Raw genomic sequence first — 13,231 nt, 5'->3', positions numbered from 1 at the left:
GCTGCATCTCCTGTCACATTTCATGTGCACATTTTATATTCAGTACTTTTGCCAAATACAATATAATGATTCACCCTAAATTTTGGTGGGATTAAATAGTTATGGGAAAATAATATTATTGTAGGTCAAAAGCCAAAACAAACCAAATCAAAAAAGTATAAATGAATGCAAATCATCTATTTATTCATGAGAGCTCAGTCATCTGAAGAGTGTCATAAATTAATCTATCATGGTTTTGTAGAAAGATTAAAAGGCATAAATGGATAGGTAATTCCTAGCAACTTACTTTGGTGGACTTGCACTTATATTCAGGATGTTTTAAGAATGCTTTCTTAATATTGTGGTGGTTTTACCGTGCTGGGCAGCTAAACCCCACAACTGCTCTCTCACTCCCCCTCCTTTGGATGAGGAGGGGGAGAAGTAAAGCAAAGAACAACTCACGGGTTGAGATAAGGATAATTTAATTAAAGGGAAATAATTATAATAATTAAATAAAGACTACCATGAACTAAACAATTTAACTAAGGGGAAGTAAAAGGGAAAAGGGGAAAAAGGGAGGAAAACAAACAAACAAAATAAATGAAAGCTATATGGAAGTGCAGAGGAAAGAAATTACTCTCTACTTCCCACAAATGAGCGATGATTGACCACGTCCTTGAAGCAAGGCCTCAACGCACGCAGCCGGTGTTCGAGAGGAGGACCGACGTCTTCTCAACGAGAGCCCACCCCCTCCCCTCTTCTTCCTGTTTCCACCTTTTATTGCTGAGTGTGACACCACATGGTATGGAATATCCCTTTGATTGGTTTAGGTCAGCTGCCCTAGTGATGTTTCTCTCCTCACTTTTTGCCCACCCCCTAGGAGGGTTAGAGAAAGGCCCAATGCTGTGCCACTGCTGCTCAGCAGTAGACAACACTGGTGTGATAACACTGCTGTTCCAGCTACAAGTACAGAGTACGGCACTGTATGGGCTGCTGCCGGGAAAGTTAACATTCCAGCCAGACCCAGTACAACCTCCACCCCTTATTCCGTAACATTTGTGTCACACTCAGATCCCCATACTTTAGCATACAAGCATTCTCATCATTATCCCTTGTCCTTTAGCAGGACAAGGATTTAACGGGACAGGATTAATAGGCAGGTGTATCTTTTCATTCCATAGGTCTTTCTTGAAAAATGTTCATAAGAACTGTTGATGATTAGGTCTTCATCTGCCAAAGTGGCCACTCAAGGCAGGCGGAGTTGGATGTCTGGACACCAGCACCAGCTTAGCTCAAGTCCTTGTTGCACTGCCCGGCTCCTTGCAAAGTTGACCTGTCGTTGATCCTACAGCATCTTCCTACAACATATAACTTAGATTATAGATTAGTTTTTTCTCAATGTCAAATCTCCTTGAGGCACACACTTGATATCCCCATTCTTTTGCATGACCCACCAGGTATACCCTGGTCCTTGGGCGAAGACAATCCCACGAGTGGGTTTGCCTTTTCCCGAGGCAGGAGCAACCCACACTGCCTTCCCCATCCACCTTCCTATATGCACTACGGGAACTTTAGCTCCTTTCACAGTGTGTAGGGGTTTTGTTTCGGCAGCACCAGCACGGCTGTCAGACCCCCTATTGTTAACTAGCCAAGTGGCCTCTGGTAGATTTGTGTCCCATTGTTTCCATGTCCCAGCACCTAATACTCGTAACATAGTCTTTAACAGTCCATTGTACCTCTCAACCTTCCCAGAGGCTTGTGGGTGATAAGGGATGTGGTACACCCACTCAATACCATGCCTCTTTGCCCAGGAGGTAACAAGATTGTTTCGGAAATGACTCCCATTGTCAGACTCAATTCTCTCTGGTGTACCATGACGCCACAATACTTGTCTTTCCAGGCCCAAGATAGTGTTTTGGAATGTGGCATGGTTTACAGGGTATGTTTCCAGCCACCCAGTAGTTGCTTCTACCATGGTGAGTATGTACCGTTTGCCTTGGCGAGTTTTTGGGAGTGGTCCGATATAGTCAATTTGCCAGGCCTTACCATATTGAAACCCTAGCCATCTCCCCCTGTTCCAGGGAGATTTTACCTTCATGGCTTTCTTGATTGCAGCACAGGTCTCACACTCATGGGTAACCTGTGTGATGGCCTCAATGGTCAAGTCCACCCCTCGATCACGAGCCCATCTGTAAGTGGCATCCCTCCCCAGATGTCCTGATGTTTCATGGGCCCATCGAGCTACAAACAGCTCACCCTTACGTTCCCAGTCTAGGTCCACCTGAGCCACTTCAATTTTCGAAGCTCGATCCACTTCTTTGTTGTTCTGATGTTCTTCAGTAGTGCGACTCTTGGGCATGTGGGCATCTACATGACATACTTTAACATCCAGGTTTTCTACCCGGGCAGCAATATCTTGCCACAGGGTAGCAGCCCAGATAGGTTTACCTCTGCGCTGCCAGTTGTTCTCTTTCCATTGCTGCAGCCACCCCCACAGAGCATTTGCCACCATCCATGAGTCAGTATAAAGATACAATACTGGCCAATTTTCTCTTTCGGCGATATCTGGGGCTAGTTGTATGGCTTTTACTTCTGCATACTGACTCGACTCACCTTCCCCCTCCATGGCTTCCACAACTCGTCGTATGGGACTCCACACAGCAGCTTTCCATTTCCAATGGCTCCCTATCACACGGCAGGATCCGTCAGTAAACAACGCATACTGCTTTCTGTCTTCTGGCAACTCATTGTATGGTGGTGCCTCTTCAGCACGGGTTACCTCTTCTGTTGGCACTCCGAAATCTCTGCCTTCCGGCCAGCCCATAATCTCTTCCAGGATTCCTGGGCGATTGGGTTTTCCCATTCGAGCCCGCTGTGTAATTAACGCTATCCACTTACTCCATGTAGCATCAGTTGCATGGTGTGTAGTGGGAATTTTCTCTTTGAACATCCAATGTAACACAGGTAGCCGCGGTGCCAAGAGGAGCTGTGCCTCTGTACCCACAACTTCTGAAGCAGCTCGAACACCCTCATATGCTGTGAGTATTTCTTTTTCAGTTGGGGTGTAATTGGCTTCTGATCCTCGATAGCCCCGACTCCAGAAGCCCAGAGGTCGACCTCGAGTTTCTTCTGGGGTTTTCTGCCAAAGGCTCCAGGTGAGCCCATGCTCCCCAGCTGCAGTGTACAGTATATTTTGCACAGCTGGTCCAGTACGGACAGGCCCAAGGGCTACTGCACGAGCTATTTCTTGTTTGATTTGTTCAAATGCCTGTTGTTGCTCAGGGCCCCACTCAAAATAGTTTCTCTTTCGAGTCACTCGATATAGAGGACTCACAAGCTGACTATAGCCTGGCACATGCATTCTCCAGAATCCCACGAGGCCTAGGAAAGCTTGTGTTTCCTTTTTGCTAGTTGGTGGAGACATTGCTGTTATTTTATTGATCACATCCATTGGAATATGGCGACGTCCATCCTGCCATTTTACCCCCAAGAACTGGATTTCCTGTGTAGGCCCCTTGACCTTGCTCTTTTTAATGGCAAAACCAGCTTTCAGGAGAATTTGGATTATTTTCTTCCCTTTCTCAAAAACTTCTTCTGCTGTGTTGCCCCACACGAGGATGTCGTCAATGTACTGAAGGTGCTCAGGAGCTCCCCCTTGCTCCAGTGCAGACTGGATCAGTCCATGGCAAATGGTAGGGCTGTGTTTCCACCCCTGGGGCAGCCGATTCCAGGTGTATTGGATGCCCCTCCAAGTGAAGGCAAACTGCGGCCTGCATGCTGCTGCCAAAGGGATGGAGAAAAATGCATTAGCAATATCAATTGTGGTGTACCCCTTGGCTGCCTTTGACTCTAGTTCGTACTGAAGTTCTAGCATGTCCGGCACTGCAGCACTCAGTGGTGGCGTGACTTCATTCAGGCCTCGATAGTCCACTGTTAGCCTCCACTCGCCATTAGACTTTTGTACTGGCCATATAGGACTATTAAAGGGTGAGCGAGTCTTGCTGATTACTCCCTGACTCTCCAGTCGGTGAACCAACTCATGGATGGGAATCAGGGAGTCTCGGTTGGTGCGATATTGCCGTCGGTGCACCGTTGTAGTAGCAATTGGTACCTGTTGTTCTTCAACCTTCAGCAATCCTACAACAGAAGGGTCTTCTGAAAGGCCAGGCAGGGTAGACAGCTGCCTAATCTTCTCTGTGCTCAAAGCGGCTATGCCAAAAGCCCACTGGTATCCTTTTGGATCCTTGAAGTACCCTCTCTTGAGATAGTCTATGCCAAGGATACACGGAGCCTCTGGGCCAGTCACAATGGGATGCTTTTGCCACTCATTCCCAGTTAGACTCACTTCAGCTTCCAGTACAGATAGTTGTTGGGATCCCCCTGTCACTCCAGAGATACAGGTGAGTTCTGTCCCTTGGTAGCCTGATGGCATTAAGGTACATTGTGCGCCAGTGTCCACTAAAGCTTTGTATTCTTGTGGTTCTGATGTTCCAGGCCATCGGATCCACACAGTCCAATAAATCCGGTTATCCCTCTCCTCTACCTGGCCAGAGGCAGGGCCCCTCTAGTCCTGGCTGGAGCGTCTGCCACTTAATTCTTGCAAATGCACAAATTCTGGCAAATGAGAGGTAGAGGTCCCTTCATCATGGTCAAGAATAACATCAGCTCTTCTACTGCCTCTGGGGTACTGCCCAATAGAAACTGGAGCAGCATTTCTCTTAGGAGCCCCTCTTCTTGCTGCTGTATTTCCTTTCAGTTCACGTACCCGAGCAGCTAGGGTTGAAGTAGGTACACCATCCCATTTCCTCATATCTTCCCCATGGTCACGCAGATAAAACCACAAGGTGCCACGTGGTGTACGTCTTGGGTACTCTCTCTCTTGAGCAGGCGAATGCTGATTCTTAGTGGCTGAAGTATCACTCTGTCTAAATGAGGGGGAATATACTTGTTCCACGAGCTTGTCAAGTCCTTTAGACAGTTTCTCCACAGCTGAGACACAGGACTGTAGCGGAGCAGAGAGATTGTCTTCATATTGTTGAAGCTGGCAGGAGACATCATACATTGTTGGTCCCATCCCCTCGTCCCAGCGAATTGCTGCCAGGGTACTGGCATGTGCTGATGGTGCACTCCGCACAAATTTACGCCACATGGATGTTGTGCACTGGACTTCATCGGGGTCTTGAGGTGTCTGGGCATTGTCCAAATCACTATAAATCATCTCCTGCACAGCTAATTCCCGCAGATGCTGGAGACCTTTATCCACAGTGGTCCACTTGCCTATGTGATATACAATATCTTCCTTATGGGGATATCTTTCTTTGATAGCTGCCAGGAGTCGTCTCCAGAGGCTGAGGGCCTGTGCTCCTCTCCCGATTACTTTGTCAATTACCCTTTCTCTAGAGAGGGATCCCAGCTGCTTGACTTCATTGCCTTCTAATTGTAGGCTACTGGCCCCAGCATCCCAGCATCGGAGCAGCCAAGTGAGGATGTGTTCACCTGGGCGTCGACCATAATCCTTTCGTATTTCTCGCATCTCACTCAGGGATAAGGATCGAGTGATTTCTGATTCCTTTATGATTTCCATCTCGTCTTCCTGCTGTTTTTGTGATGGCTCTGCTTTAGAGGTGCCTGCCAATTCCCCTTCTCCCTCCTTCTTAGGAGAGCCTTCTTCCCTTACTAAACGAGCTGACCTCCGTTTCCATTGTTTTGACTTGACTATGGGGGCGACTGATACCATAGTTGGTTGGTCCTCTGGGTCAGCCACAGCGTGTGTTACTTGGTCATCAGATTCAGAGACTTCCTCCCGCTCTTCAAATTGCTGGATGATGTTAAACAGTGTTTGATAGGAATAAACCAGGACCCAGCACAATGCTGCAAGCTGTTGTTCTCCGGCATTATCAGGGTCAGGACATACAACTCTCAAACATTCTACCAAGTTTTTAGGATTTAGCACTTGCTCAGGGGTGAAGTTCAAAACTATTGGAGGAGACACTCGTGACAGGTATCTGCTAACATCATCCCACACACTGTGCCACTCACCACAAGACTGTTTCGGGACAGATTCCCAAATAAGTTTTCTAAACAATCGACTAATCTTAGAGAGAAAATGAAACCTGTTATTCAGAATTAGAAATAGCAATAGATCGGTTACAGATGGATCTTCAAAATACTCCCAAACTGTTGTAATTAGCCCACTGTGAAAGAAGGGAAAGGTACCATTCCTGATATTATTAATAAACTGGTGTCCAGATGAGAAAAAGAAGGCAGTGTAGTTCTGAATATTCTCTGAAAGATAGATTCCATGGGACCCAAATGATAACAGCGCAGAGCCTGAATTCCAGATTAAACCCAAGGTCAGTGCTTGGCAGCACAGCGAATTAAAAAAAGTGAACACAGATTGTAGCACTTTGTCAGATCGGATATATAGGAGAAAGGAGAATATGACACGGATTGCATGACATATGAACAAAGCTATTATTAACAGGACAATGTACATGGTTACTAGCAAGCAAGTGTGTTAGTTGTATGCGTTTAATCAATTCTATTGTTATCTCAACCCTTCGAGCCCCACGTTGGGCGCCAAAACGGACTGTGGTGGTTTTACCGTGCTGGGCAACTAAACCCCACAACTGCTCTCTCACTCCCCCTCCTTTAGATGAGGAGGGGGAGAAGTAAAGCAAAGAACAACTCACGGGTTGAGATAAGGATAATTTAATTAAAGGGAAATAATTATAATAATTAAATAAAGACTACCATGAACTAAACAATTTAACTAAGGGGAAGTAAAAGGGAAAAGGGGAAAAAGGGAGGAAAACAAACAAACAAAATAAATGAAAGCTATATGGAAGTGCAGAGGAAAGAAATTACTCTCTACTTCCCACAAATGAGCGATGATTGACCACGTCCTTGAAGCAAGGCCTCAACGCACGCAGCCGGTGTTCGAGAGGAGGACCGACGTCTTCTCAACGAGAGCCCACCCCCTCCCCTCTTCTTCCTGTTTCCACCTTTTATTGCTGAGTGTGACACCACATGGTATGGAATATCCCTTTGATTGGTTTAGGTCAGCTGCCCTAGTGATGTTTCTCTCCTCACTTTTTGCCCACCCCCTAGGAGGGTTAGAGAAAGGCCCAATGCTGTGCCACTGCTGCTCAGCAGTAGACACAACACTGGTGTGATAACACTGCTGTTCCAGCTACAAGTACAGAGTACGGCACTGTATGGGCTGCTGCCGGGAAAGTTAACATTCCAGCCAGACCCAGTACAAATATGATTGCTGATCTCAAGAAGTAGCATATGACTGGCTGATATTGATCTTTTCTTTTTCATGTTTTCCTTCATTGTACTAACATTACCCACTCTATTTTTTCCTTTCCTTGGGGCTTCCCTCAGTCTGTAAATTCAAGTTGGCTGGGTATGTATATGTATTTTTCAATTTATACCTGGGAAGACAATATTAATTCTATATGGATCAGTGAATTCTTCTAGTCCCATTAAGATCTATAGTTAGAGGACAATTATACATATGTTCAGACCAATGTGAATGAGAACAAAATAAATAAATAAATAAATGAATAATAAAATAAGCAAAATATGAATTTTGAGAAAGAAAATATATTATGGGGTATGTGGAGGAATGGCTAAGTGAAGTAGGCCATGTGAATATTGCACAGCTAGGAGGCCGCGAGCTAACAAAGTATCGAACACAGCTCAAATGAGCCTGAGAAAGTATGTAAATAAGTCTGAGAAAATACGTAAATGCGGCCTGGGAAGGAACGTAAGTTCTGGGAGGTTTTAGGGAGGTTTCAGGTACAAGAACATGATATCTATTGGTGGTCTGGGAAAGTACTAACTGTGTTATTTCGGTGGGAAACTAGCTGATAGAATAGAGAAATGCACTAACCAATCATGAGCTTAGCTTTTGCAATATGTATGAGCTAATTATATTGAATTAGATAAAAGACGACTGAGCTATCCAATAAATCGAAGTTCACTGATCACTCATATTGAGCGTCTGTGTCTTCCTTCCATCGACAACAAATGTCCTCGCAACAGGGGTAGAAACTATTAAGTTACTTTTTTAGTGTACATAATCTTTTGAAAACCATTAAAAACAAACAAACAAACAAACAAAACATTAGAAGGTCTGATATAATTGAATTTTGGGCAACTGAATTTCAATCTACTTCATATTGCTATAAATGTGTCTTCTTTCCCAGTATTTGGGTATGTTGGGATGTATAGTACTCATTACACCCACATACAAACTACATGTCACACTTTTGAAATTGGTCTTGACACTTCCATACAGTACTGTTCTCTCTTGTAAGAAAATATATATGCATTGCTTTTTGAAAGGCTATCTGTATACAACAGTATTACAGTATTTCCAGTCTCGTAGGCATCTTATTTTTAATATACTGTGTTGCCTTAAATGAAAACAGAGTCTTGAAAGGTGTAAATAAATGAATACATCTTCTGTATCCAGATGTACTTTACAGTTGTAAAGTATCTATTAAAAATTGCAAACCCGATTCTTTTTTAGTTCAATGTAAATGAGATTTTGTTTGTCCCACAATGTGCAGATTTGTGATAAGGGACTAAATTAAATGCAATGCCTAGTGAACATGGTTTCCTCTCAGTGTTATTGTGTGTCCCAACAAAAAGAAAAGTTGTTTGGATTTCTAATACTTGCATGATGAATGTGAATATTTGTATAATTTTCTAATAGATAAAATATTTATTTTTAAATAAAAAGTAGATCATAATTACTTTATTAATATACACTTTTTAAATTAAATTAATGATAATTATATGAAGTAGTTTTGCATGAGTTTTTCTCTTTGGTATTTACTGTTTATCATACTATATTTTTTATATCTAATTAAACAAGATTCTAAGAGTATTATTTCAAAATTAGATTTCATTGTGAGTTAAATTTTAAAGAGCAATGAACACAAAGAGGATATATTTATTTATTTATTTAGACTTTATTCCTGCTAATTCTTGAATAATGAAATAGTGGAATTTAAGACGAGACAGTTGGAAATTCTGTATTCTTCTCAAAATGTCAATTTTCTAAACTAAGAACTTTTGTGTTAATAATTCTGTTTTATTAAAACAAACAAACAAACAAACAAACAAACTCTTACATAACTTACATAAACTCTCCTTATTTTTTCCAAGCTTCTGGAGACCTCTTACTTTTAATGTTTAATAAATCTCTGATGCTTATCTGGAAGCGTGTGGAAAACAAGCAAACATAAGCTTTTGTCCTAATTTGATCTACAATTACATATTACCTGTCTTTACAAATTATATTTCTTGAAGTTTGGTCCATTGGAAGGATTGAAATGATTTCAGAAATATGGAAATGAAAATGGATTCTACTTATCAAAAAAGACAAGACTAATACAGTTATTTGGTGAAAACTAATGCATTTGTATATGTTCTAAATGAATGTACTTGTAATTGTTCAAAGTGAAAATACTCATAGAAGCAATATGTTTTAAATTGTATAGTTTATTATCTACTTTATTATTTAGAATCAGGAACAAAATGACTTGAAGGGCTAGAAGTAGTGACGTACTCCCTAAATTACTTTAATAATATTAAAAGTTAATGGAAAAGGCCCATTATTCTTTTAAAACAAGTCATATAGTAATGTAACAGGAAAATGAGTTTAATTTTAGAAGAAGGTTGATTTTTAATTTGTGCTTTAAGATATTATATCATTTCATAATAATTGTGGTGTTTTCACCCTGATCAACAACTAAACTCTACCACAACCACACTCTTACTTCCCTTCCTCAAAGGAAAAGGGTGAGAAAATAATATGGAAAATGGCTCAAAGGTTGAAATAAAGACAGGGAGATCACTTACCAGTTACCATAAAAAGCAGACTCAGCATAAGATATTCATAGAATTTATTGCCTATTACTAACTATAGCAGCAAGAAACTAAATGCAAACTAAGGGACACCTTTGGATAAGATTTGAACACTTGATTATAACAGGTGTCTCCATGGAAACTTAGAAATCTCTATAGAGACTTTATACCCTTTAACATGTTTATGCCCTTTAACACATTTATAGGCAGGCTGTGTTACTCATACTCTTGGTATTTGAATGTGTTTTGCAGACAGTGAATTTATCACCAGCAATCCAACAAATCTGTGTACCTGTTGCTTTAATAAATTGCACTACTCATTAAATCTGTCTGTGATAGTTCTCACTGAACACAACCAAACTCTTTAAATGTGGCCATGGTAGTTCATGCAATGCGATTAGAGTGAGAATGTGCTACATTATTTTTGAATCTATAATCATGATAGTTCAGTACCCTAAATGCAACCGGACTTATAATAGCTAATTGGGTATACCCTTAACGCAACACCCCACTACCAAAAGCTCGTTGCATAAACCCAGTATAAAAATACACTGCCTTCTTTAGGTAATTTTTGAACAGTAAGAGTAAAGCAAGCAATTTTAGGCAGTGACTGTTAAAGACAACACTAGTCTTTATATTCTTAATTTTGAAGGACTGGGTATCTTTTTGTGGCCTTTTCACATACCACTAAGGAACGCAGAAAGATTTAGTCTTCCTGGAGAAGAAAAAATAAAAATAAAAATAAAAACACTGTGTACAGATGAAGTTTTCAACTTAATTAAATACAACTTTATAAGATAACCAAAAATCAACAGATGATTTTCTAACCTTCATTTTGAAATTGTGTGATGACACTGAATAACTTGAATGGCCTTGGAAACACTTTTTAAGGATTTAAGAGATATCTTAAGGACAGAACACACAGCTTGATAAAGCAATAATAAGAACATTTAGGCGAGCCTTAAAGAGACCATGATGAGACAGGTCACTATCTTCTTACTTCTGTGTTGTATCCTTATGCAAGGTAATAAGAATCAAATCCATCTCTATACAGTTTATTATGTTATTATGTTAGAGAAAGAAAGCAATGACAATAATAGCAGCACCATAGCTAATGTGCATATTTAAGTGTTCCTATGTTCATATTCACATGAAAACATGATTGCTACTGCAAGTCTTGGTATTTGTATACACGTATATATAGCAATTTTATAGAGACATTTATAGCATACAGAGACATATATGGTTGTACTGGGTTACTCCTTTTAACAGCTGTTTTATAGTTATTTTCATGTCTGGTATCAGAAATATAATAATATATCATATTTCTTGGTAGTTCTTGGCAGAGAAGTTGGACAATGTAATACATCTTATGAGCCATACCGCTTATTTTGATAAACACTTCTGCTTTTTTAATTTAATCAAAATGAACTGTTACAGTTCTAGTTTTTTGTTCTGTTTTGTTTGTTTTGTTTTTTTTTTTTCATATTATATTTAAATCCATATATATATGTATGTGCATTTACACATACTCCTGAGCACATCGGGGATGCAGAGGAACAGTTTAGTTACATAGAACACAGGAAAGGAAGTAAGATAATACATATATAACCAACTGCTGTTGTCTTGTTTCCTTTCTTTGGTGGATTAGGGAAATTTACAATGCATCCAAGTACAGGTTTACCTGATTTGCCTCTTCCTTTTAAGCATTAGGATTTTAAATCCTAATGCTTAGGATTTACAACTTGGCACAAATTTTGAAGAACACAGGCCAGGTAATTATTTCACTCACACTTTTTGCAAAATCTATCTTTTTACGTCTATTAACTAAAGGTCTTCAGTAACAATGGGCATGTGCAATGTTGTAGTTAAGCAGTTCACACAACAGCCAAAAGAATATACAGTTGAAGTGCGAGCACCACCTGAACTCTAATATATCTGCTCAGTGACAAAACTGTGACTCATTTTTGACTCTCAGTAATTTAAATCCCTGAATCAGAACAGAAGTAACACACACCTATGGTATTACATACATTTAAATTAACCAATACTTTGCTTAGAAATCAGTTACCAACAATATTTCATCACTTTTGTCTCATTATCTAAAACCTAATAAATCATTTAACATTTTTCTTATCATGCTGATTTGTTAAAAACTCCCAGTGTTTGCCCTTGAATACTTTTTTTTCTTTCTTTGAAATTTGGTTGATTTAGATTTGACATTCTCCAAATCTGTATTACAGCTTTGTTTACTATTCTGCATTTGTACAACTTAAGAGTCATGAAAACATCAAGTTCCTTTGTTTGTTCTTCCTATGTAAGCAATTCTTTGCTAGTGATTAAGAAAAATATATGAGCTTGCCTATAGCTGGGGTTTAAGGAAAACTTTGTGCTTATTTTCATATAATCACATTCTGCTTTGTATTTGTGGACATATATGCAAATGCTCAATAGACCAAGAAAAGGTTTTTCAATGTTAAGAGTTGAAAAATATTCATTAAAATACATTATCTACCCAAAGTTGCGCTAATTTACATTTTCTTTATTTTTCAGCACAACACAGTATTGATTTATAAAAATATTGTAAGTAATAATAAATATTTATTCTCTAGAATTACAGAGTAGCTCCTGTGGCAATCCAGGAATTCCACCAAAGGGTATCTTGTACGGTACAAGATTTGATGTTGGGGACAAAATCCGATACAGCTGTGTAACTGGATATATTTTGGATGGCCATCCTCAGCTTACTTGCATAGCTAACTCTGTGAATACTGCATCATGGGACTTCCCTGTTCCTATTTGTAGAGGTAAGATAAATACTACAATGATATTCTCAAATATATAATAATAATACTATGCGTATTAGTTTGAATTACCTAAAATGTCTGTTTAAATTACTAACTTTAACATTGTGATCAAAGAAAAAAATATTTTAGAATATTTTTATCTCTTGCTCATATATATCTATCTATATCTATACACACCTGTTAATTTTTCAGTAAGTATCCCAGTAAAATTGCTCTGAAACATTTGACTCTCTCTTATAGAGTTGACAAAAACATTCCATCTGAAATTAGCATTCTGATTTAATAAATAACAAAAATAACAACCTGTTGAATTAAAACCTGATTAATAAGTACCACAACAATTTAACCAGATATGGGAAGTGCATATCATATATGGAAATACCATTCTATTCTTTCTTATTCTTGGTGTAAAGCTATGCTTATCCCTGATCTCGAAGAAAATGCAGTTATTACACATAATTTTCTAGTAAAATCATTAATAACTCCTAATTCTTCCATTCCTACAAGACAGAAAATGCTGGCTCATAATGACAAAGATACACAATCAAGGCATAACTACG

The 13,231-nt window shown here is 39.7% G+C and overlaps 1 protein-coding gene across 1 annotated transcript in view; it reads left to right on the top strand.

Annotated features, from left to right (window-relative positions):
• The window catches only part of CSMD3 (CUB and Sushi multiple domains 3), a 681,859-nt gene that overhangs the window by 154,642 nt on the left and 513,986 nt on the right, over positions 1–13,231 (top strand). Inside the window, exon 4 of the mRNA XM_032181613.1 lies at positions 12,477–12,671. Coding sequence (XP_032037504.1) covers positions 12,477–12,671 — 195 coding nt within the window. The remainder of the gene's footprint in view (positions 1–12,476; positions 12,672–13,231) is intronic.

The sequence above is a fragment of the Aythya fuligula genome, chromosome 2 (genome assembly GCF_009819795.1).
Source record: "Aythya fuligula isolate bAytFul2 chromosome 2, bAytFul2.pri, whole genome shotgun sequence".
Classification (NCBI taxonomy): domain Eukaryota; kingdom Metazoa; phylum Chordata; class Aves; order Anseriformes; family Anatidae; genus Aythya; species Aythya fuligula.
The sequence above is the reverse complement of the archived record's forward strand: the minus strand, read 5'-3'. Positions and strand labels throughout refer to the sequence as shown.